This window comes from Pelmatolapia mariae, linkage group LG18 (genome assembly GCF_036321145.2).
Source record: "Pelmatolapia mariae isolate MD_Pm_ZW linkage group LG18, Pm_UMD_F_2, whole genome shotgun sequence".
NCBI lineage: Eukaryota > Metazoa > Chordata > Actinopteri > Cichliformes > Cichlidae > Pelmatolapia > Pelmatolapia mariae.
The window spans coordinates 3,802,501-3,828,646 of record NC_086243.1 but is presented as its reverse complement, the minus strand read 5'-3'; the positions used below and the strand labels follow the sequence as shown (position 1 = coordinate 3,828,646).

The 26,146-nt window shown below is 39.9% G+C and overlaps 1 protein-coding gene across 1 annotated transcript; it reads right to left on the bottom strand.

Annotated features, from left to right (window-relative positions):
* Positions 1–690: 690 nt before the first annotated feature.
* klhl20 (kelch-like family member 20) lies at positions 691–21,682 on the bottom strand. Its single transcript, XM_063461324.1, has 14 exons — positions 21,579–21,682; positions 19,147–19,210; positions 14,313–14,570; positions 14,082–14,190; positions 11,706–11,912; positions 8,056–8,214; positions 7,778–7,872; positions 7,545–7,660; positions 7,226–7,409; positions 6,981–7,124; positions 6,745–6,878; positions 5,310–5,518; positions 5,092–5,198; positions 691–4,667 (listed from the first exon to the last, which is right to left on the bottom strand). The coding sequence occupies exons 2-14, from the start codon at positions 19,167–19,169 to the stop codon at positions 4,583–4,585; spliced, it is 1,830 nt and encodes a 609-aa protein (XP_063317394.1). The 5' UTR covers positions 19,170–19,210; positions 21,579–21,682; the 3' UTR covers positions 691–4,582.
* Between the last annotated feature and the right edge of the window lie 4,464 nt (positions 21,683–26,146).

Genomic DNA, 26,146 nt, shown 5'->3' with positions numbered 1-26,146 from the left:
CAGCTAGGGTGCACGAGGCTAAGCATTCATTCATTTAAACTAACATAAACATCCTGCTGTAACCAGGTTTCTGTAAGGCAGAGTAAATCAATTTGTTAATCACTTAAGTCATGTACTAACAGAGACGTAGAAAAGAGAGACCTAATGTTTAATAATCCACATTTCAGTTTTACTCTTTGGTGCTGTTGAGGATACTGTAAAATTAAATTCTCCCTAATGTTGCCTGCTCTAGCCCCTAGAAGACAACTACCATAGCTTTGCATGTCTCAGAATACAAACGCCAATTAGTTTGATCGCCGAGGGGGGGGTGTCGCTGAGTGGGGAGAAAGAATTAGACACATGAACTGGTTGGTGGGCCGGGGGCTTCTGTTTAAGACTACATTTCCTCCTCACTGTCACCCAGCCATCCGGTTTCCCCAGCTGCTCGGGACAGTCTGCAGGGGGACAGCTAGGGAGGCCTACGCTACCTTCGGCTCCACTGGCTACATGGACCTGGCTAGCTATTTTGAGGGTGCAAAGCAGAGTCTCCAGTTCAGTGATCCTGGCCTCCAGAGCTGCAAACAGGCTACATTGAAGTATCATTATTGCTAAAGGAGGCTGAGGAGTAATTAAACTTACTTAAAAAACTTAGACTTATATTACTTTTAACAGAGAAAAAAAAAAAAAAAGAGAGAAACTCTTCTTTTCCGGGAAAAAGTTTAATCGTTGTCATAGTGAACATGGTGAGCTAAGACAGCTCTCTGATACACAAAAACAAACATCTGCAATTACAACCACGTTTTGCGTGAGGCTTCTCAAAAGGCTACCGACTGATCGCTGGCTGACAATTATAATACAATGCATCATTAGTAGAACACATGACAGAAATACCACTCAGTCTGGGAACCATATTTCTCTTGCTTTGGTCTAAAATCTTTTCCAAAAATTAGGTTTGATCTGCCTTGTGTACTTTTAATTCCATCAATAACTGCTCCGTTAAAAGGTTGAAAAACACAGTTGTTTATGAATCAAGGACTTAACACTCATTAGAACAAGAATGCTGTCACACAGCTGAAAAATTGGGTGGTTTAAATAATAAACATGCTTCTTACAACAAAATTATGACAACCAAAGTAATAAGATGCATGGACTCTTAAACTTGTAATTCTGTGGCAGTTGAAAATAGCAAAATGTTTTTGGAAGAGTCTTCAAGAAGCAGGCAAACAGTTTTTGTTCAGCAACTGCGCATGTGTCACAATTCTTCAACATCAAAAAAAAAAAGAAAAAAAAAAAAGAATGAAATGGTCAACGATTCATCTTTTCAAGTGAGCATTTCTGAAGCATAAACATTCATTTTGTTTTAAAGTAGAGCTCTGCAAACAGTAAATAGACAAACAGACAGCAGTTCTGCCTCTTGAAATCCTCTCCTGTGCTAGCAGAGAGAACATAACCCAAAATCTACCAAAAAAATGTAAATAAAAAAAATATTAACACCAACATTCAGGTTGTGACTCACTCTCTTATGACATTTTAGTTTAAAAAAAAGAAAAAGAAAAGAAAAGAAAAGAAAAAGAAAAAAGGATGTATCAGATTCCGTAGTTTAAAGTGCAGAGCTGCTGTAATGAGCTGCATGTGACACAGAGTGAGTCAAAACATGTAGTGTTGCATGTGGGAAAAGAAAACTGTTTCTGCACAGCATCGAGGCAGCGATGCCTGAAATGTATGATTCCCCAGCTGACCTGTGATTCTTTTTTTCCCATCCCAATGTCTGGAAACACCTTTATAAAATATAATTAAGAAACAAACAAAAGAAAAGATAAAATCTAAAATACATTACCAATCACAGTGCAATAAATTCTGAGAAGATTCATTCAAACTAAATTTCACCATCTATTTAAACTCTGTGAGAGATCAGTTGTACAACCATGTACCACTCCTCATCTGTATCACCCTTTTCTGTATAAGTGCTGCATTATGAGCGTCCACCAGCAGGCGGTGCTGTTACACTGTATGATGACAGAACAAAAGCAAGGATGTGGGAACTGAAAGCAGAACAAAAATGGACCTATGGCTCTGTAAACAAATATATATCGTCACACTACTACGCATGTAGCAATTACTTTATAGTTAACAGTTCTATTCATGTGGTCCATCCTGTTTTACTGCATTTTTAAAAAGGCTATTCACACAACAGGGCTCCCTCTGAAGCTTTGAAACAGAGACTGCAAATAAGGTAACAGAACTCCAATTTTTTTTCTCCTCCACTTCCATGAGAGATGCCTGATTTCTGTGATTAGGGACAGTATGGGTACAGAACCAGAGACCATTTTGATTTTGAATTAATTACAAAATCGTTATGAGAGTCTGCGAGGTGAGGCATAAGTTGTGGTAAAGCTGTCACACAGAGAATCAGTTGGATGGCTTACAAACAGGTCCATCTGTAAGCTATCCAATGTTTGTAATATTTCAATATGATGCTGATTTCTTTTTAAAACGAACTAATTTTATTCTTTTTTTTTCTTTTTTTCTTTTTTAAATTGCACTGGCTATGGCTAAAAAGAACAGATTTCTCTGTGAGCTTTACTGTAATGACACGCAGACACGCCAATCAGCTGTGTCCACATTTGATCAGTGGCCTCAGTGTCCAGTACAGTCAAGCAACCCTGTTTGCTGTGCATCAGAGCGCTCTCCAACATCATTCTGTGTGCGCAATTTAAAATGCTCTTCATTTCTTTCTTTCTACACTGCACATTGAACAAAATCAAGGAAACTTCCTCAAACTGTATGCATGTTCTTAAACCTTAAATAAATTCAAACAAGATGGAATTCTTGGCAAAAGACTCTTGGTGCCGGCAGTGTGATGAAGCCATCATCGAGTGTTCCCAAGTCATTTTTTTTCCATGTAGTCATTAACGGCTGCCTGTAAATATGGTGAAGTATTTTATGTTTTTTGGGGGTTTTTTTGTAACTTTATTTTTAAAAATCAATCAGAGAGCACAATGCCATCTGTGATTGAATTGTCAGTAACATCTTTACTCATATTTTGAACGTTCAACCATTGCTAATCAGCTAGCCTTGGCTATTCCTATTTCTGGTTTTCCTACTTCCTGGTCAAATAGACTGCATGGACAAAAGTATTGGGCCACACTTTTTAAACTTTGAATTCAGCCATTTCCAGTTCTAGTGCTGCAGTTGTAAAAATCAAGCATCTAGCCATGCAGTCTGACTTTACAAACATTTCCTAAAGAGCTTATTGAATTTAAGCATGACACTGCAATAAACGAGTTTAATGTTTCTTCCCTCCCAGATATTCCACAACCAACTGCAAGTCGTCTTATTCCAAACTGGAAGAATTTAGGAACTGCAGCCTCAGAGTGTTAGACCACATCAAGTTACAGAGTGAGGTCACCAGGTGCTGAGGTACATGGTGTGTTACCAACACTCGGCACAAAAATTGTGTGCCAGGAGATCATAGCATAGGTCTCTATGGCTGAGCAGCTGCTACAGGTATTATGGTAGGTGACCCAGTAGTTTGGTCCATAGCTGTGCAGCTGTTCTAGTCTTTGATGCCAGGCAACTTCCAAAAAACAAGCTCATCCAAATATACCATCGTGGACAGCACGAGTTATTGTTCTACTCTGGACAACTGTCACAAGCTCGACAGTCACTCTAACCAGAAAATGCAGTCCAAGATGGAGAGCCTTTTTGGGAAAAACAGAAGAAGCTCCTTTCATGGCACAAATCTAATCATTTGAAGTGCTGAAGTAACATTCGAGGTTGATTTTTGATGTCTCGGTCCACTTGGGTTGAATTACACTCTTCTAAATAAAACAAATAAAATCTTTAAAGACCTCAATCAACAAAAACAGCTACAGTACCAAAATATGGTTTTTCTCTGTGTGTCCATAGTACACATGCAGATGCCTTCAGAAGGAAGCTGCCTGACTGTTACTGATTAATGCTACACATGAGGCCCAGAGGAAAGCTGTACGGTTCGAAGCCTATGCCAAACGGAATGAGGGAGTTTGAGCTCTTACAGTCAGTATGCAATGTTGTATCACCAGGAAATCTCACAATGAAGAGAAAGTATGTTTGCCCACTGGGTGTCTGTTCTTTAAACTTACTGAAGGCGGTGGGTGGTCAGCAGCAGCAGCAGCAGTTTAGGGGGGGCTGCCATATAAAGCAAAAGGAAGGTGAGCAAGGCTTTCGGCTGCTGTTAAACTTCTTCAGAGGACACTCACTGCCAGCAGCTTTCTTGACCAAAGGTGAGCACCGGTTTAAATCCAGACCACAATGCTTGGAAAATAACTTTGAAAAGGTCCGTCCTCTCTGAACTAGAAGCTTAATGGTACTTGGTAGACTTCCGCTCTCAGTGCACTTCATGGCGACCGTGGTCAGTCAGTTAATGACTTTGAATTTGAGGGTTGGGGGTGAAGTAAAGTTCAAAAGTTTGTCCTTCTATTGTCATCTCATCTCCCCGTCCTCCTCATGGTTCTCACATGTCCACCCGGTTCACGATGTCTCTTTTGGAGGCACAAGAGTCAGCCAGAAGAAGCGCCAGCTGATGAGAAGTGTGTGTGGAAGGAGAGGGGCGGTGGTGGCATTACCAAATATGGGATTCACAGTGAGTCATTTTAATGACGCCCACTCCTCCACCTAACCGGCGGTAGTTCATTCCTCCGTACAACCTAGAAAGAGGACACAAGTCAAAGAATGTCAACAGTGCAAACACAGGGCTGCACAATTAATCCAAATGTAATCTCCATCACCATTTTTGCTTCCCACAATTATATAATCACATTTGAGCAATATTTAAAATTCTTGCTCTGCCACTGAAAACACAAAGAAAAAGCCACTCCAGTACTCCCTAAAACTCAGCCCCTGTCCACATGTCTGCATGTACTAATCACAGCTGCTCACTGCATCATGCAGCTTGAAGTTTCCTGCAGGAGTCTGTGTGGCTGCAACCAGAGTTAAGATTAGCATTTGTGTTCAGTGTCGCAGCTATGAATTTATTTAACACATGTAGATGCACATCGCATAGCTAAGTGTTTGACAGCTGTACTTGATGTATAGTAACTAAAGAACTGATCCTACTAGAATACCATTTACCTCCATGTGTTGGCGTCAGGGTCATAGACTTCTATAGTTTTCAGATACGTCGTCCCATCAAAGCCTCCAACTGCCATCAGTTGACCATTAACCACTGCTAAGCCCACCTACAGACACACATAGTTACTCCAATGCCTCATACAACATATGGTATCATTTAAGGTGTGCATTAAAATACATAAACATCCATCATGACTCTCCAACACACACACACTCACCCCACTCCGTCTGGACGTCATTGCCACTACAGGAGACCATTGATTGGTCCTGGGGTTGTATCGCTCTGCGCTGCTTAGCTCTGTGGTGTCGTCTCTACCTCCCACAGAGTAAATCATGTCCTGATAGACCGCACAGCCAAGGTGCTTTCTTCTGGTTCCCATGGGGGACACTGTGTGCCAGCGGTTCTCTTGAGGGTTGTAGCGCTCCACTGAAGAGGAAAGAATGAGGTGATTAAATAACAGGAGAAAATGACAGAAATATGTAGACAGATTTCAATCATTGGTTCAACTAAGAACATCGTTCAAATGTGTTTATCAATGGGAAACAAGAAACACCACTTACATACAGTATGGTTTGCTTTACCATTAACTTTAACCAATAAGAGTAAGTGTAACTCCTTAGCTATTGGTCATTAAAGATCATCATCCTCAAGCCTCTGTAATTGCATTCAAGCCCCAAATTGCAACCCCTAAACTGCTCCCTGTTGGTCAAACTTAACTGAAAAAGTTTCAGTTTTTATTACACTGTTTTTAGACATAAGTTACAGCATTTTGTGAGATAAAGTATCAGTTTTTACATACAAATATAATTTAACAAATTCTTTTAATCTAAGTATTTTAAAAATGTTGCATTTTTTTAATCCTCAGCTTTTCAACTAAAATCTGTCTAGTTATGTTTAGTAATTATAGTAGTCAAAATGTGACACTGTACACTGGAAATTGTTATAGCAATCCAACTAAAAAAAAGAAAAAGAAAATAAAAAGAAAGATTTAAGACATTTGACACCCATCCAAACTGAGGCATGTTTGTCATTTGTATTAGTTTCTATGTATTTCTGACATTTAAAATATTTATTTTTAGGCCTTTTTGACACTATAGTGGACAGGAACAGAGAGCAGTGAATGACACACAGGAAATGTCCAGAGCCGAACTAGAACCCAGGCCCCTGCAGCAGTCTTTATCTAAATGTGGCTCGCCTGCTCTGTGAGCTGTTCTGGCAGCAATACTTCAGACATAAAGACTTCAACAACCTCCAGGGAGAAAACTGAAGGCAATTCTGAAGTGCCAAAAACTGCAGTTCCTGAAATGGCCATTTGAGCCTTTTCCAAACATTCGTCCATCAATGACTGTTAAAATGTTAAAATAAACTGCATAAAAACAAAGAAATTGTTTACACTCCTATGGATTTTCCCCCCTTTAAACATTACAGCGATCATTTTTTGTGCTGCCATATGGAGCTGCATCCGCTTGCTGTTTGGTATAGACAATCTATGCTCTCATTTGGTGAGTGAAATGCCACTATTTGAGATTAGTCTATTACATGGCACCAATTAGCAGGTACCTGATAACCAAATCTTGCTAAGGTTAGCAGATGACTTAGTATTTCTCCATCTTTTTTATACAGTCCATGCTTGCACATGATTCAGTGCACACCTGTGTTTAATGGAGATGTCCCATCAGATCCTCCTACAGCATATAGAAATCCTCCCAGTACAGCCACAGCTACACCCAGTCGCCTGGTGCTCATGGATGCGACACGAGTCCATTTGTTCTCCTTGGGATCATACCTGAACACAGCCAGGTTGGCCATTTAATTCCAAAGAATCATTTTTGCATTAAACTAACTTTTATCTAGAAACGCAAATAGTATAGTACAGGAAATCTGCTACCTTTCAACTATGTTGAGACAGGAAACTCCATCCTGTCCTCCCACTGCATACAGATATCCTCCAAGTACAGCGACGCCAACACTGGTGCGACAAGTACTGGTGGGGGCCACATCGCTGCTCCACTGGTTGGTTTTAGGATCGTATCTAAAGTGGAGGTAACCACGTAAGTAGAATAAGACACACACAAACAGACTGTTGGAAAGCTGTGAATATCTACAGTGAAAGCCTCAGGGACTGCCGCTGACCTTTCCACAGAGTTGAGATATGACGAGCCATCGTGACCTCCCACTGCATACAATAGATCATCCAGGACACTGACACCAACTCCACATCGCCGCTTACTCATTGAAGCTACCATCCGCCACTCATTAGTCTGCGGATCATAGCGCTCCACACTGGAAATAGCGTCACCGCTGCACCAACCTCCAACTGCAAGAGAAAGAAAGAAAGAAAAATCAGGCTTTTCCTACAAAATACCAACAATCGACTGGTAAGGATTTAAATAAGAAAAAAAATGCAATATTAGGAAATCATGGTTTTAATTTCTGTGCCTAAGATACTGACCTGCAAAAAGGACCTCGCCACATCGGATGGGTTTCCTGGGTCGGGTTCTGGGACCCTGCATTAGCGGCCTCTCCTGTGGTAGCAGCAGGTAATTTTTGGCCTCATCCACTAAGTCTCTATAACATCAACCCCAAAGTAAACAGTTTCATATTAACCACAATAGCATAAATTTCCTCGATTATATGTGCACAAGCAGGATTTTTACCACTACTCCCCTTACAAACAGCACTCACCTGCACTCCTCGTCACTCTTGATGAGTGGATCTGAACCCACTGTGCCCACGAGGAACTTGGGGCTGAGGAGTGGCAGGCGGACATGCTGTAGGACCTGCAGAGCAAATACAATTAAAGAAGTCAAGCTCGAAACATTAGTCAGAATAGGACAACTAACTAAAAATGTAGTTCACAAACTATCAGAAAAACACTAAAACTAAACTAACAAGGAAAAATGGCCTAAGAGAATTAAACCAAAAGGAGATGTTGAATGTACTGCAGGCTTCTAGCGACAAACCTGGGGTAGCTGAGGTCTTCGCTCCTGGATGCTGTATTTCACCCAGGCCATCACGGCATTGAAAACCTGCTCCTCACTCCGCACGTTCAACTCATCACTGGAGATTATGTCAATGAGCTGGTTGGCAGGCAGGAGCATGAACTCCTCACTTTCCATTACCTACAAAAATGAAGTGCAACAGACAGTCAAAGAGAGAACTGTTCATTAAAGGTCTCAGCACATCAGTCAGCAAATCAATTTTCATTACCATCAACGTCAAATAAATTGTATTCACACTTTTTAAAGCAATTCACCTTTCTCACAAAAGCATGATGTGAAGTCTAATTTCTACACTAACAAAAGCAAAACCTGTCACGGGAATAATCTCGCTCTGTCTTTTCTTCTCTGTTCTTTGTTTTCCAAAGACAAATTGGCTTTTAGCTAATGACATTAAAAATAACTGAGGTGAGGTGACTGAATAGCTCTCATCAGTTCATTTCACAATATTTTAGTTGGGCTAGCATCCTGACTTTCTCCACTTAAGATCATTGCCCTGTTGATGCCTGCATTGCCATTGCTCTGCAAAATGTGTTGGCACAACTTTGAAATCATTGCGTGAACATGGACTGGAAGGAATCTGGGCCTTGAGGTAGCAAAGTGCTATTTTTAACATAATGGCTTACAGTACTGAAAACAGAAAATTCACTTTAAGAGAGAAGTCTTAAAGGAGACCTACAGCACTGCTATAACATTTTCTCAAAGTGTTACTGTGGACTAAGGTAATGCCACCTAGAGTAAGTATATGGTTAGACACCACGTTTCGAAGATTTTTTTTTTTTTTTTAATGGGAAAGAGTACAATAACCTCAGTGTCTGAATTTAGCAGGAAATTAAAGGTCATTCTTTATCTTTAAGACATCCTACAGTTTAATTAGTTTGTGTATTCTGGTTTCATGGATAGATAAAGCTGGGTATCGTTGCATAGCAATGAAAATGCAAGCGATAACTTACAATAATATTGCGTATAGAAATGGCCCTAGCACAGAACCCTTTTGTGTGTGAACAAGACTCCCTATTTAATAAGATAAGATTCAAACCACTGTAGTAAAACATTCTGGTCAACAGTACTGAATACTGCACTGCGGTCTAGCAGCACAGAGAATAAGAGTAAGATCATCTGTAACCCTCACTAGTACAGTTTCTGTACTGTGATGAGATCTGAAACCTGACTGAAATTCCTCTGCAGATGAAAGAATAGCTGTAAAACAGATAACTGGTAAAGATTTTTTTTAAATAAAAGGACAGGGAAAAGATTGGTCTATAATTAGCCAAGACAGCTGGATCAAGTAAAGGATGATGACACAGCTGTTCAAATATATCTCTAGAAGGGACAATACTTTGTGTACAATGCCTTCTGAGAGAAAGGTTTATGGTCAGGGATTTGGTAATTAGGTTAAATTACTTTAATCAGCTGTTTAAAGCCACCATTTTCAAAGGACGGTAAGGTCTTGCATCATGCATGCTTTGCATCGTGCGGGTATATTTGTGGTGTCACTTGCCTTTGTGGAAACATGGTATTGACAGTTTGCAGTGCATGCTATTCAGCTTCTTTTTCAGACTTTCAAATTCAATTTTATTTATATAGCGCCAAATCACAACACCAGTTGCCTGAAGGCTCTTGTGCCCTGTGATATGTTGGCCTTTTAAACAGCCGAAATATCTTCACCATCTTTTTCAGTATTTTCCTTGTCTTTGAAGCCTTGGGCTAATTCCATTGGGGTGTCTTCTTTGATAACACTGGCGCTTCAGTTTCTGTTTTCTAGTTTCGTCTTTTATCTGCTCACACTCCTTACGCACTGGTATGTATAGCTTCAGTATCCAAAACAGTACCACATGTGCTTCCACTGGCCACTTCCCTACACTGTATTTGTTAAACTAACTTGAGATGGCTATAACTCTGTTCCAACCACATGACTGATCTGGCAATATATATATAAAATGTCAAATTTTATAGCAACCATGTCTCATATGAAGGTTATGTTGTGATAATCTTCTTTTCTTGACATTCACTCCATCATACATGTATGTGTGGTTTCAAACAAATGAAGAGGAAGGAATTAAGGAAATGCCAACCTATAAAAATGAGTTTTCAGCATTCGCTTAAAAGAAAAACTTAGAAATACTGTCTGGGCTGAGCACTAGAACCTCAGTTTTACCGAAACTGAGAGAGGAAATTAGAATACATCCAATTAGTAACGGCAGAGAAATGTTCCTTGAGGCAGGAGAGGCTGTTGAGGTTGTTGGGCTCGACAGAAAAATATAACTGTGTTTCATCTGCAAAGCAGTGGTAAGAGATTCCATTAAAACCATTAACTAGGTGGCCCAGGGGTAACATATTAAAAAAAATAAATAAATAAACAGAATTGGTCCAAGTCTTGAACCCTAGGCACGCCACATACGAGCGGTGCAGATTAGCGCATACATTGATTAATATGAATTCTAAAATATCTGTTTGATAAGTATGAAAAAAAAACTATTTAAGAGCAGTACCAGTGATCCCAACCCAGCTTCATAGTATGCTAATAAGAGTAGCATTATCAACAGTATCAAAGGCTGCAGATAAGTCAAGCAGGACACAAATGGAATGCTCACCTTTATCCGAGTGCATAAGGACATCATTAATAATTTTCAATAACGCTGTTTCAGTGCTGTGACTGTAACCAGATTGGAATTTATAGAAAATATTATTTACTCTAAGATCCGAATGAGTTGACAACCAACAACTTCCCTAAGGATTTTGAAGAGAAACAGTTTGGAAATTGGCCTATAAGCATTTAAATCAGTGGGATCTAAGGAGGTTTGTTTTTTAGTAGAGGAACGACGCTGGCTAGAATCCAGCCAGATGAAAGGGACCGACTGACAGGCAGGGTGAAGTGCACAACTGTGAGACTATATTCAAAATATCTGTTGAAGAGATTATTTGAGAGAGACTTGGAATATTGAGAGCAGTCTTTTTCCGTCTCTGTTCAGCCTTTCTTCATTCTCTTCTTTGGTGGCAGATACGATCACTGACCCACGGAGGAATTGGTAACTGGGGCTAATCTGACTTTTAACAGTGAGACATGATGCTGAATTGAAGATCATATATTATTAAACCAGTTAACTAAGTCACTGATATCTGAAAAAATAGTTTGTGATGCAGTTACATCTGGGTTGCACATCACCAGCTGTTAGTATCTGCACCTTCACAGCCTGTTTGTACTTGACAGTGTGTTTTTGCCTGAAGTGGAGAAAGTGATGCTTTCACCTTTAGCAGGAACAGATTTCTATTTTATGTACTGTGATTTGTTGGTTTAAAGTCTGAAGCTTTGAAGTAGCTCCAACTGTCGTCTTTACCTGCATTTGTCTTCTTGTTGTGCGCACCACAGAACATAAATGTATGGCCTTACTATACCAACAACATCCTGATATGGCACTTTTAGATCATTTACAAATGTAAACCATTTTTATAACAGACCCATATGGCACGACAGAAAGAAATCTTTATATCCTAAATGTATACTAAATGTAAATTTTGCGCATTCAATCTAAAGCGACACGTAGAAGCATTGTAACATGTAGCACTATACAGCGATTATAAACGACCGTGAACAGTTGTATGTGGGTTCTTACCTCCTGAAAATTGTGCTGGGTGAACTTATCTGCAATGCGGAGCAGCTCGCGGCAGGAGTGTGTGTCAGCAAAGGCCCTGATGCCCAGGCAGTTAGATGGATCCAGCTGCCTCTTAAGGAACTCGCAGCACGCCTCCTGGATCTCAGCAAGCTGGAGGAGGCAGGCTGCAGGGAGCAGCGTCTGGACATTCCCCTCCTCTACAGTCACCTGAAAGGGTGCAGATCAGGACATCAGATACACTGAGTTTTTTAGCTTTAGCAACTGATTGATCACAATGTGTGGTCTCCACAGCTCCTCCGTTTTTATGCATTCAAACTGTGGCTCCATGTCAGTCTGCTCACATCTTTTGAGAAAGTTCTGCTATAGTCAAGGTTATAGCCAAGAAACATGTTTTTCATTTTAATCATAGACCTTACTGTACTCTGCAGGACATAAAGCCGCTTGCAAAGGTTTTGCTCTCCTGATTCGTACTTTTCAAAAACTTTGCCATAGACTTGTTTGGACAGGTTTTTTACATTCAATATGCAGTTTCATCAGTTTGTCTTTTTTTTTTTTTTTTTTTTTTAACTTAATGTGCACCTGCACCTGTGGTTAATTCTAATAGCATGTAGGGCTGCACGATTTTGCAAAAAATGAGAATCACGATTTTTTTGCTTAGAATTGAGATCACGATTCTCTCACGATTTTCTTTTCCAATATAAATATTTATAGCACTTATTAACTGCACATAAAAACAATAAATAAACATAAAAACAATAAATGCCTCACATTTTGTTGTTGCCGCAAAATGTTGTACTGCTTGAAATTCCGTCTCCACCGTTGCTCGACACTGCGTGTACAGAGCAGGTAGTGCAACAATAGAAAAATAGTTGCGGGACGGCACTGTGTAGCGTTTGTCTAGGGCAGGGGTCAGCAACCTTTAACACCCAAAGAGCCATTTGGACGCGATTTCCACACAAAAGAAAACTCTGGGAGCCGCAAATACTTTTTGACATCTAAAATGAACATAACACTGTATATATTGTTTTTTTTTTACCTTTATGCTTTGTGTGAACAACTAAGGTGTGTTGCTTAAATGCATGAAGTGCTACAGAGAAAATTACATTTTAATTTTGTAATTAACACATTTTGAACTTTGCAAAGTTCCGCCTAAGTATGTATTTTACCTGGTTAATATGTGTGGCGGGGCGTGGACTGCAGCGCCGCTGCAGGGGAGGCGGACTCACCTTAGCGGTACCCGCAATCACGCCTCGCCGCCTTAACGTCTGTGCCACCTATGCTGTTGTGTTGGTGTGTGTCGGGCTGCGAGCTTTAACACCGGTTGTATGCGTAAAGCAACCGTGTGTGAAAAGTGGTCAATAAAAAGATGCTGAAAAGCGTGTTCATGGAAACATAGTCTGCCGTGATATGTTTACAATGGGACTTCCGCTCCTGAACCTCTGCGCACAGCGTCTGCTGTACGATCGGGGCTGTACGAAGTCACTTTCATCTTTACGCACGACTGTAAGCTGTCGTCTGTGAGGGGTGAACGTGTTTGTTTTTGGAGAACAGCTGCTGACATAATGTGGATCCGAAGATCCATAATTGGCCTGCCTGGGGTTGAAAGTCTCGCACGGCGTTTCGGCGGGTGTATCGGCTTCCGCAAGTGTGACGCTTATTTTGATTGATCAAAAACTAATAGAATATAATTTTATATTTATATTTCAATATCACAATAATCTTCCAATTTAGAACTACGAGTTAAAAAAAGAACTAATATAAATAAAATAGACTTTAGCTAATTACTTACAAAAAATTATTTATTTCCCCAAACCACGCGGAGCCGTAGAAGGACTAAAGATCCGCATGCGGCTCCAGAGCCGCAGGTTGCCGACCCCTGGTCTAGGGTGTTGATCATTTTCCTAAATCCCTCGTTTTGCACAGTGTTGATGGGAGCCATAGCTTTGGTCAGGTGATAAGTAATAGCCTCCGTAATTTCTTTGTGCCTGCGGGAGTTCGACGGGTATGGGGAAGCGCTGTATAAGGTTCCCGTTATTGATGTTTGGGTGGTTGACCGGGACAGATTTTCTCCTGTCACTTTCTCGTCATCCCTGACGTGTTCTCCGTTGTTTCTTTCCTGCATCACACGGCACAGCTTCTGTATCACGTGGTATAAGGCTCCGCCCTTGTCATTTGTTGAGCAGGAAGAGTGAGCGCTTGTTTTCATGCAGGTTATGTCCCGGATCAAAATGCGGTACAATCGTCGTCGTCTTTTTTTTTTTCTTTTTTTTTTTAAATCGTTGTCATTTGGAAATGAGATCGCACGTAAGTATGAATCGAGATCGCGATTTTCTAACGATTAATCGTGCAGCCCTAATAGCATGCTACCATCCCTACCTGTGATGTATAAGCAAAGTCAATCAGCAGCTCCATGGCTCTCTCATCAATGTCACGAATAACCACTTCCGTCTGCCTGCTCTCTGCCAGCTCTCCAGTAAACATGGCCCTGAAGAAGAACGGGAAGAAGAAAGATGACATTATTTTTTGTGTCACAGCAATCACTGGAGCCCAGGAATTTAGCTGTAAATAAACTAGCCTGATGTGGGATCGCACAGTGTTTCCTCATACCTGAAATAGGGGCTGCAGGCAGAGAGGATCACACGGTGCGCGTAGATCTTCTTGGCACCCACCACCAGCACCACGTCACAGAGCTCCCGGTGTTTTCTCAGCAGGTTGATCACCTCCAGGGTCTGCCTCGGGTGTTTGTCTGAGACGTAGGGCATGCGTGCAGGCTGGGGGACCCCTTCAGGGAGCTTGTTGGGGTCCCCCAGAGTACAGCGGCTGGTGATGTCCATTCCAGTGGCGTCCTGACGTGCGCTGGTGGCCCTGACATTAGTACATATCAATATACTCTTAGTTACATTAAATTAATTTAAATTAGAATAAGCTAGCCAAGAACCCACAGTGATGGTAATGCTGAGAGAGTGCTGACCCCAGCCAGGCAGTCGGACCACGAACTTTTACAGGTAACAAAAGTGATGAGCAGTCAGGCTGCACCCTCCATTTCTACCACTCATGTTTCTAACGTACAATCACTGTGGTGATCACTCTAAAGTCTCTTTGTGCTCGTTTTCATCTTTGCATTGTATTAATATCTAAATACTACGGAAAAGATCATGTGTGTTCTCATTAGGATGTGTTGGTGTGTGAGACTGTAGCTTATAGGTTTATATTTGTAAATGACAAGTGCGAGACAATGTGTTTCAGGACATTTTGCAGAGAAACACATAAGTAACAAATTAGTCTCGATTACGTCAACTATTAAAATCGTCGACGACTAATTTAATAGTCGACGCGTCGTTTGAAGCTTTGTAAGATCCCGAAAGACGCAGGAATAAGTAGTAGGATTTAAGAGTGTAATAACGGACTGAAACAGAAGACGGCAGCACTGCATGTACAAGGACCTCACATTACCATATCACCCCCCCCCCCAAAAAAAAAAAAGCACTTCACTCTCAAACTGCAGGCTTACTTGTGGTTCCTAGGATATTTAAAAGTAGAATGTAATGCAGAGCCTTCAGCTTTCAGGCCCCTCTTCTGTGGGCCTAGCTCCTAGTTTGGATTCGGGATACAGACACCTACTTTTAGGATTAAGATTAAAACTTTACTTTTTGATAAAGATTACAGTTAGGCTTGAATTAGGTGACCTTGAATCCTTCTTTAGTTATGCTGCAATAGGCTTAAGGCGCCAAGGGTGGCTTTGCTCACCACCCCACCGTCATCACACAGATGCAGTTATTTATACCCGCCATTGAGGTGCAAGAAGCCGAGGCGATATTCTCCTAAACGAAAGATGCCGTCACTCAGACAATATTGTGTCATACGCAATGAAAAGGAGGAGAATAGGTCAAAACATGAAGCCAAGACTTTGTTGAGTGGTTTTAGGTTTTTTTGCAAAGTTATTTGCACAAACTCAGGCTTTCAAACAGCTGAAACTCCTCCCCCTGTGTGTCTGTGTGTCTGTGTGTCTCTGAGCTTCTGTGCAGGATTAGCAATAAAATACTGGTAAAAAAGTGGCTAGATCGTAGCCGCCGCAGTTCTGACAGAGGTTTCTTCCTGTTATAAGGGCGTTTTTCTCTTCCCACTACTGACAAATGCTCGCTCATAGGGGGTCGTCCGGTTGTTGGGGTTTTCTGTGTTATTGTAGGCCTTTTACCTTACAATATAAAGCGCCTTGAGGCGACTGTTGTTGTGATTTCATGCTATATAAATAAAATTGAATTGAACTGAATACAGTGTCAGTCTATGGCCATCAGCTGAACCTAATATGGCAAGGTCAGTACCCTGCATGTGCCTCAGCCAGTGTAAACTTATCCACACCAGTCGGTTGACTTGGTGTACCCCTGCATCTTTTTGAATCCCAGGATGACTTTGGGTTTGGGATTTACTTCAGCTCATGTTCCCAGTACTGGACAAGAATTCCTAACACCTGAACGCATCCTCTTCACTTTGTGTCCTTACCATTACAGATGGGAGAAATTACATCATTGCACATACATGACCTTTGTTAAAGACGTTTTGTGGATTGTATTTAATACATAATGTAAAGTTTCAAATCTTAGTCAATAAAAAAAAAATAAAATCAGCAAATAAATATCCTTTCAGTGACATATTTTCACATAATAATGTGAAAATAAAATACAATGTAATCCAGGGAAACTCAGCGACAAGACAAAACAGTTGTGATATTTTTAAAAAAGGAACTTCATCTAGCCAGCATTCACAGGAACTGTTGGCCTGAGAATACGTTACTGAGGAGAAAAGGTCATGATACACTGAGTCTCTAATGCTTTCACTCAAAACATTCTGACCTTTCATTATGTCATTTGAATTGCCCTAACATAGCAAAAGTACAAAATTAAAAAGCTTAAGTAGGTCTAACGTTTTAAAGACTGGAGTCAAAGTAGTGGGGTAAATGAGGAGACATAAATGCTGCACCTATAGAGATTTTGATTTAAATTTAAACTGCTCCAGACTCTAATCAGAGACATTCAGGCAGTTTTTTCTACTCCTGTAATTGGATGATGTCAGAGTAGGTGCCATTCCTACACGATTAGCTTTGGCTCTGGCGACACCCCACCGATCTGATGTTCAAACCTTATGTTTATAAGTGGCAGCCAATCAGATCAAAGTGTCTTAAAATGTGGGTGGTCTTTAGAGGGCTAAAATAGCTCATTTCAGACAGAAGATGAACTGAGGGGCCGCAACAAGGTAGTATAAGATAAATAAGCATCATTTTGAACAATGACTCATACAAAGCTACTCCAGTAGCCAAAGATTACAATTATGGACCTGAAAATTGACCTAACGAGTATCCTTTAAAGCTGCTGGTTGCACAACACAGGCAACTTTTAACTACAAAGCATAAAACAATAATTAGATTCTGTCTTGGTGTTAACGTCTTAAATTAGATCCTACCTACCCAATTACACACTGCTATTTTTGTTTTATATGACAAATGTAGAATTACGCCGTTTCATTTCACATTAATGACACTAAAACTGCCTTTACAATTAAACTTCAGGAAAATCGGGTCAGGATATTTTCTTTTCTCAGACAGAACAGAGAAAAGAGTTCATCTCAGTCACATTTCCAATATTCTGTGTGGTTTCTGCTTGGACTGCACGGGTTCATGGCTGCAACACATGCATGAAACAGCTCATGTTTATAATCTGGATGTGGGACCTCAGCCCTTATTAGAGCTGGGCGATATATCGAGTTTTTAAAAAATATCGATATATTTTCATACGAGATATAAGATGTGACAATATCGTTTATATCGATATAGTATATGTTACGTTATAATTATACTTGTGGAACCGCAAGTTTGCCTCTCTTTCGTCCACTTTTGTCTCTACGCTGCGTTACTCGGCCTCGCCTCTCCTTCACTGAACACAACTCCCCCTCCCCCATAGCTTCACCTGCAGGCAACGATAAGATGAACACGGCAAATCTCCGTTAACGAGTTACCGCGGATCGCCCCGTGCGTGGGGCTGGATGGCGTCAACGTGTTAGCGAGCTAACCGCGCTAACGACATGCAGCCCACAGGGGTGCAGCCCACAGGATTTTAGGTCATGCAGCCCCTGTGGGCTGCATGACCTAAAATCCTTTCATTTTCTCAAAAATCGACAGTGCACCTTATGTATGAATTCTGGTTGTGCTTACTGACCGCGAACCGTTTTTATGTGGTACACGGCGCTCAGCAATCTGTCAAAAATGTTTTTAGTACGACTTTGGTAAGCTACAGAGCCGCACCGCTTGATGGATTGTCGGAACATTATGGCTACCGTAGTGGAGCCTCGCGGAGTGATACGTACTGTGCTTCAACGTAATATTACCGTATTGTGTGTGTATAAGAACCATAAATGGCACCTGTTAAGAGACATGGTTACAAAGAGGATTTCAAACTCAAGGCTGTCAGTAAAGCAGTAGAACTTGGGAATAGAGCAGCTGTGAAATCTGTCTCTTTGTTATTATGCTCAGCGTCTTTTAGTTTACATTTTGACTGCACAATTGTGAGCTTTTTGTTATGCACAAAAACAACATTGTGTTCTTTTATTTATGGAGCATTCTTATTTAATAAATGCTGATAATTTACTTTTGAGTAATTTCTTCATGTACATCTACGCTGTATGTTAATAAAAGTGCCTGTGTGACATCTGGGACACAGCTTTGACTAAGAACTCTCTTTTTGTTCTTACCTTATGGCTTAAAAAAATATATATCGAGATATATATCGTATATCGCCATCCAGCTAAAAAATATCGAGATATGAATTTTGGGTCATATCGCCCAGCTCTAGCCCTTATACACCATTATGTTACATTATACAAAAATGCTAATGTTGATCATTCTTACCCCACCCAAAAGAGAAAAAAAAAAAAACCTAATGTCCATCCCGTTTCACCTGTAACATGCACAACAGACTCCATGAACAGTTTTTCATTTTGCATAGTGGCTCTGGTGTTTCCCCTTACTGTGAAAAGTTTATTTTTAGCCAGACTTGTTTCACAGACTCCTGCTCTGCATCGTGACACCACCTATCTCTCCAGTGGGCCATCAAACCTAAATTTAAAAGCCCAACAAAGCAGCAGAGCTAAGGTCAGTACCACCAAGTGCTATGGAGAGTTCTGGGTAGAACTTCTATTGAACCAGGCCCTTTGATCCCGTAAGGCAGGGATTTTTCTGCCTTTTAAGCTTATGTGGTGACATAACAAGGTGTCAATGAGCCATGGAGGATCTTTAACTCTCACACTGAAGGAATTTGATTGAGGATTTTCGTGACTACCACATCTGATATAATACTGCCGCTAAAAAGAAAATTGGTAAACAGTAACCAAAGAATCTGGAATTAACAGCCACATATTTTTGCCATTCTTCCCAGAAAACTACCACACCTACCTGCGCATTGGCTTTGCATCCATGCACTGAAGAACAATGTTTGGTCCTATACTTTCAAGTTAACCTGTGAAGAAAAACAACACAAATCAGCATTTCCTGCAGTTAGTCTGACCCCCACAAATACAAGATAAAAACTAGTATTTTTTTTATATCTGATTTATGATTCCTGCCTGCTGATGGAAAAAAAATTACAACCTCTTGTGACAGCAGAATAATCATTTTTCACTGCAATTTATTCCACACCACAATCCTACCTACCAAATTAACCACTTCTGTCAGCAAGACTGAGACCAAACAATCTACTGCTATCAAATTATGATCCTGCAATAAAACCTACCTTTGTATGTGTTTTGCTGACACTATGTGTGTGCACGCGAGTTCAGTGAACACATCTGCTCCATCATCAGTACACTCACATAAAGCCTTCTCTCTGTAAATGTTCAGGAACTGGTGACTCACAATGTCTTTTCGCTTCCTTCACATCTCACTCCACTATAGCAAATTCTTATAGCCTTCCTCCATTCCATCAATTATTTCCTATCAAACACTTTTACATCATCATATCAACCAGTATCACTGTATCACCCCTCTGCTGCCAGTCTTAATTTAAGTTTTTTTTTTTTCACATCCAATAACTTTTTTGATACTCACTAAAGCATGGCTCTCTATAGGCAATCATAGTCCTCTTTTCCTCTTACCTGAGGCACACCTACACCAACCCTGGCTGGTGGGGATTGCTGTCATTTTTCTTTTTAATTTAATGCATTCCCATTTTGCTGTGTAGTATAACTTCATTTGAACATCTTGGCTTTACCAGAAAACTCTGAAGACCCTGGAATGATTTCAATATTTTACAGTCTACCTAGGCCAAACAATCTTTTACCCAAGAAATTCCCAAGTTATCATATTTTACTCCAAATTATGATCAAATTCTTATCCTCGGTGATTTTATCATTATTAAAATTATGTTCTAACTGGTCAACCATCAATGACCATTCTAAATTTCCCTATATGAATGAATCCATCCAAGCATTCATTCATTTTCTTCTGCTTATCCATTTCATAAAAATCACACACTTGATTCTAAAAATAAAATATCAATAGTGTAAATAAAAATAAATATCTCAGCACTGCCAGCAGCTCTCTGTCTCTCGAGTGGCACAGAATGCTAAGCTGGATTCCTCCAACTGTTGAGTTAACAGACTGCTATCTATCTCCAAACATCATGCTACAAGTAGCTCTCACTGTCTCAAACTTCAAACACACTGCTACCATTGCAGTGAGAGGGAAAGAGACAGCAGTAAATGATTAAGCCTACTGTAATTAGTGAAGATCAGTGGACAGAAATGAGCTGAACAGCTGAAGTTAAATATCAAGATTTTTTATGTATGTAAATAACAGTTAACTAAAAAAGTAAGCTAATTGATTACATAGTTTAACGGTTGCACCTTTTGTCTAAAAGCAAACCTCTTCAAAAAATAAAAAAATAAAATTAAAAAAAAACCCACACAACAACAAAACAACAACAACTGGCCTTACTTCCAGTTGATGCCACTCATTCAAAACCTGGAGTCCCTCCTTCACACACACACATTCTGTTTTTCCTTCTCATTTTTGTCATATGGTTACACTGAGGTGTCAAGTGTTTCAGCCAGCTGCTGCTGCACTAGATTAAATTAACCTAATCAGATATATACATTAGATTAACCTATTCAGAGAGAAGTCAGAAAAAAAGACCCCAAAATGGAAAGCGCTGTGTGGGTTCATCCAGACAGTAGCGGGCTTAGAAGGCTCATTTTAACGTCAGCTTTATTTCAGAAATATCCCCGATATTACTCCATCGGTCTACATTAACACAAGGCAGCTCTCTGTGAGTTATTTATTTTTAGCTCTTCGACATGTAGCTTAGCTAAGACACGCTAATTGTTGGCTGATAGCTGCATTAGCAGATACCAGACTAGTTGGCGATTAATAATTTCCAGTGCTGTGGTAAGAGTTGTGTTAGTATGTGACTTAGCCAAAGAGGAGATAAAAGGAGAACTGACGTCTTCCGAGGCTAATTGCGTTCCAAAAAACTGAAAATCGGGACTAGCTTCTTAACGCTACTTAACTTCCCGAGGATATGTGGGATAGCTAGTGCTACAGCTAGCACTAAGATAGGAATTCCCTTCGCAATACAAACGTTAAAACAACCTAATACAAGCAGAGACAACAAATTTAAACTGTAAACGACATTCAAGAATAATCCAAAGCGTTTAGAGTATTTCTGGTCGTCAGAGATGCTGTTTTAGCATCAGCCCACAAGCCACGGATTGAATATTATAAACTGTAGTGCTAACATTAATTAAATCAGTAGTGAGCGGTATATACCGATACTATAAGCAATGACAACTACGTAGGAAAAAAGCAAGAGTGTACGAAACGGGTTTTACCTTAGAGTTCCATCCCAACCACAGACATTAGTCAGGTAGGCTCTTAATGTTTACAATTTTAAGCCGTCGGTTGTTTAACTCCGCAGCTTTTCTTCCTCGGTAATATGCGCATGCCGAATGTCAAGCGCCACTTCCTGATAATTTGATTTCAAAATAAAAGTAGGGGATTATGTCGTCGCACGTAAAGATAAATAATAAAAATAAAATGTACCTGAAGTACTGTGCAAAAGTCTAGTGTAAAGGTCTAAAAAGTAGTTTGTACTATTCCAACGAGCTTGAAAGTCAACATTTTGTTTGAGCATCTTTTTTCTACAACACAGCCTGAACTCCCTTTGGCAAGCCTTCTTGTAATTTCTTGTAGTCTTCAGGAATATTTCCAAAGCTCTTCTTTGGATGCTGACTGTCTTTTGTTCTGGGCTCTGTCAGGATAATCCCTTAGTGCTTCAATAAGTTTGAGGTGATACTGTTCCATTGTGTTTTTCTATCTGGACATACTTTCATTGCACTGGCAGTGTGTTTGGGGTCATGGTATGCTGAAAATTGAAGCGGTCTTAGGGAGGGGGAGCTATCTGCTGGGGGTGGGGGCAGGGAGATAGGACAAAAGACAGACTGTGGAAGAGAGCCAGAAACTAATAATAATTAAGGATTAGTGGACTAGTTTCAGTTATTGTGCAAATGTACTGTTTATATGGTTGGGGAAACCTGCAGTCAGCTGAGACTAAAGAAGTCACTTGGATGAGTGACGAAACGTTTCTCCCATTGAAAACGCTACGTCCAGATGAACAAAATCAACCTTTTAGGAATTAATGATTAAATGCAAAGTGGTGTATTTCACATAGAGATCAAAAGATCACTCCATTATGTTACATTTGTCAAGGTGGATTTGATGCCACTGAGGAGTACCCTTTTTTGACACTGTTCAATATTAGAAAGTTGCAGGTGAATCTGAGTCTTGATGTCACCGATTTTAGTCTAGTTCTTGTGTAATTTGGCTTACCTTAGCCTTTTCTCCCTACGTGTGTGTGTGTGTGTGTGTGTGTGTGTGTGTGTGTGTGTGTGTGTGTGTGTGTGTGTGTGTGTGTCTGTGTGTGTGTGTGTGTGTGTGTATGTATGTCTGTGTGTGTGTGTTTTAGAATTACAAGAATTATGTATTCATCATTGGAGTTATAGCTAAACCTGTTGCTTGTATAAACAATAATTATCTACGATGGTGGCTACAAAACAATTTGAAACCATTTTAATTTAGATACATGCATCAAAAAATGGATATTAATGGGGATTGAATATTTTCCCTCTTTATCCAACTCTTTAGACAGATGAACACAGGCTCTTCGGTTGGGAGGTTCTTCCATTTCCACATCTAGAAGTATAAATTCTAGGGAAGAAAGGCTTTTTAAAAACTTCTTTTGGGATAAAATCAGAAATCTTAAAAGCTGTTTGTTTTATCTGATTTGACTAGTGACAGGGGCGGATTTACAGAGGTGGCATTGGGTGGCACGTGCCACTCTAAAATAATCTCTTGCCACTAGTGATGTGCAATACCATTGATTTCCTTTCCGATTCGATACCAAGTAAAATTCAGGGTGGTACTAAGGATACTGATCCGATACCGATACTTTGTACAAAAACTTATTTTATTTATTGTATCTTTTACTGTATCTCAAATTATAGCTTCATAATGATTATGGGACATCAGACTACTTGTTCTTATAGCTTAATAATGCAAAATTATCATATAGAAATAAAAAAACTGAAGTTGTGCGCTATTTGAACATGTTGCCTGCCTGCAGCACTAAAGGACTCCGTCAGAGATGTATGTCTCGCCCTAGCACCTGTCCCTCTCCTCCTCTTCAGTTCGCCTAAACATATACTCGTCATATTCCGTGATATGATTTACTGTGAGGTGTTTGATGAGGTTAGTGGTGTTGCTACAACACCTCACTGTCTTGAGGTGTTCAGCCCACGGTTCGGACCAGTTTTATTTCTTGTTGTCCATAGCAACCAATGCTTATGATTGTGCCAGAGCACATTTTGAATCAACACCATGGGCATTTTTAGATTTCAAAGGTGGTTAATTGTGACACTCTGGGGTCTACGGACATGCCTCATCTCCAAATTGTGCGATCAATTTAAGATTCCATAGCAACAAGCTGCAGCCATCTTGAATCTCCATTTCAACTTGTGTTGGGTAAATGGATCAATAACAATTTAAAATTTATAATTTGCAGTTTGATGACTTAAAGTCTCACACACAACCTGTCGAAAGGGGAGGGGGAGCGGCTGCTTCCAAATAGGGCACATTTCATTCATAATGTTGTAAAGCCAAGCCCATTATGTATTCATGATTTGAATCCTGGGTTGTGCAAAATCCCAGAAATAAACCCTAGACAAAGTGAATCTGTGAACTAAGGTGTAGGTCTATTAGGTTATGTTGTGGTGATCCTCGGGTTGGGGGATGGGCGTTCTGGAGTGCAAAATTAAAACCAATGGAAGATGGACAAGAAAAGTTCAAAGCCATCAGGTGCTCAGTTTAGAAAAAAGAGAAAAGAAGAGGAGGAGAAACGAGCAAAAGATACAGGTAAGCAGATGTGTCATTGGATAATGGCAGGTCATGTGTCCTGAAACAATCAGAATCAGAATACTTTATTATCCCTAAGGAAATTATGTGGGTTACAGTTGCTCCAAGAAGAAATGGTAAAAATAGTAACAGTAACAGACTAAACTCCAAACAATGCATTATGTTACAGATTTTACACATTTAAGAAATAGCACTAATATATACAGATCACTCAATTATAAATATCAAGGATTAACAGAGGGGATTATAAACAAATATCAAGAAAATTGACAAGAATATTCCAGAGCGGAAAAAATTTGTGTGTAAAAAGGGTGTAACTATTGCAGTGTTTACAGTGTATTAGATGGAGGAGTTGTACAGGGAGATGGCCACAGCCAGGAATGATTTCCTGTGTCGTTCAGTGGTGCTTTTTGGTAATCTCAGTCTGTCACTGAACGTGCTTCTGTGACTAGCCAGCATGTCATGGAGTGGGTGGGAGGTATTATCCAACATTGGACAACATCTGCCTCTCAGACACCACCCTAACGGAGTCCAGCTTCATTCCCACAACATTATTGGCCTTGTGGATCAGTTAATTTAGTCTGTTTGCATCTGTGACTCTCAACCTGCTGCCCCAGCATGTAACAGCATAGAGGATAGCACTGACCAAAACAGAGATACAACAAGATAACATCAATTAGTAGGGATAGTGAAAACTTTTGTTTATGATTGTTAGCCACTTGGCTATGATAGTAAACAGTAGACACTGATGTAGCTTACTGAATCTTTTGGACTGTGTTCAGCACCTCTGTGTTCAGAGAGTGTGTTCTCCCAGGGCGCCAAACAGGCTACCCTGTTTGGCGTCCTGGGAGAAATACAGTTATGTACAGTTGTTTGTACCACTCCTCCCAGCGCCAAACTGGGAGGAGTGGTTCACTTCCTGCTGTCAGGCCTGCAGGGTTTAGGCCTGTGGTGTTCTCCTCTGTGTTGTGGCAAAAAACCCCAAAAAACTATTTTTTGCACAGGCACAAATAATTTGTGTGGCATCTTGTTGTGGCAACTGATTGTTATTTCTATCTAATTTTATTTTGCATTTTTGCATGCATTTTTAGGTAACTAGATGTATATAACTTTATTGATTACAAAATTTGACCACAGGTTTTTAAAATTTACAATTGATATTTGCATTTCAGGTTATGAAAATAATTATCTGAACAGGTTTGTGGTTTTTACAGTAAAATCTTTAACTTTTTCCCTACTGTTTTTGTTTTTGTGTGATTTCAAATCAATTGTGTTAATGCAACATGTCAATGAAAAAATAATTTTAATTCAGACATGAGAAATTGTGCTGAAAAGAATGATTCCAAACAAGGCAAGGCAAGGCACAAAAAAACAACAAAAAAAAAAAACATGTAAAGGTTAAATCAAAGGTAGTGAAAAAATGGCCAGTTATACCCTGGAGGCTCAACCCAATAAATCATGGAAAACTAGGTTTAACTTTTTGGTGAAAAATGTTTCATGACAGTGCAGATTTCTGGCAGTTTGTATTAATTTAGCAACAATTTAATTATTTCAATTTTTTTTAAAAAGTGTGCGACTTAAGTTAGACTTGGGTTTCAACCAAATGAACCTGGACTCACATGTCGGTGTGTAGCTTCCTGGATTTTATACATATTGGGTTACATATTTATTATACAGGCTATACCATACATAAAATCAAAATTCACATGTTTTATGTAACTGAAATGTTTAATTATCTGGGCAAAAAAATAAATAAAGTGATAGACTATTAACCCTTTCATGCATGAATTATGACAACCTCAATCAGGATTTTTTTTCTTAAGTATTTTTATTCATCTTCAGGCATGAAAAAAAGATTTTTGAACGTCATTTTTTTAAACATGTAGTTTTCAAAGAGTTTTTTTACATGTCCACTCAGGTGGACAACTGATGTGTATGGAGTGACACACCAGTGTCCAATGTAGTGGTTTATGTGCAAGTATACCATCAA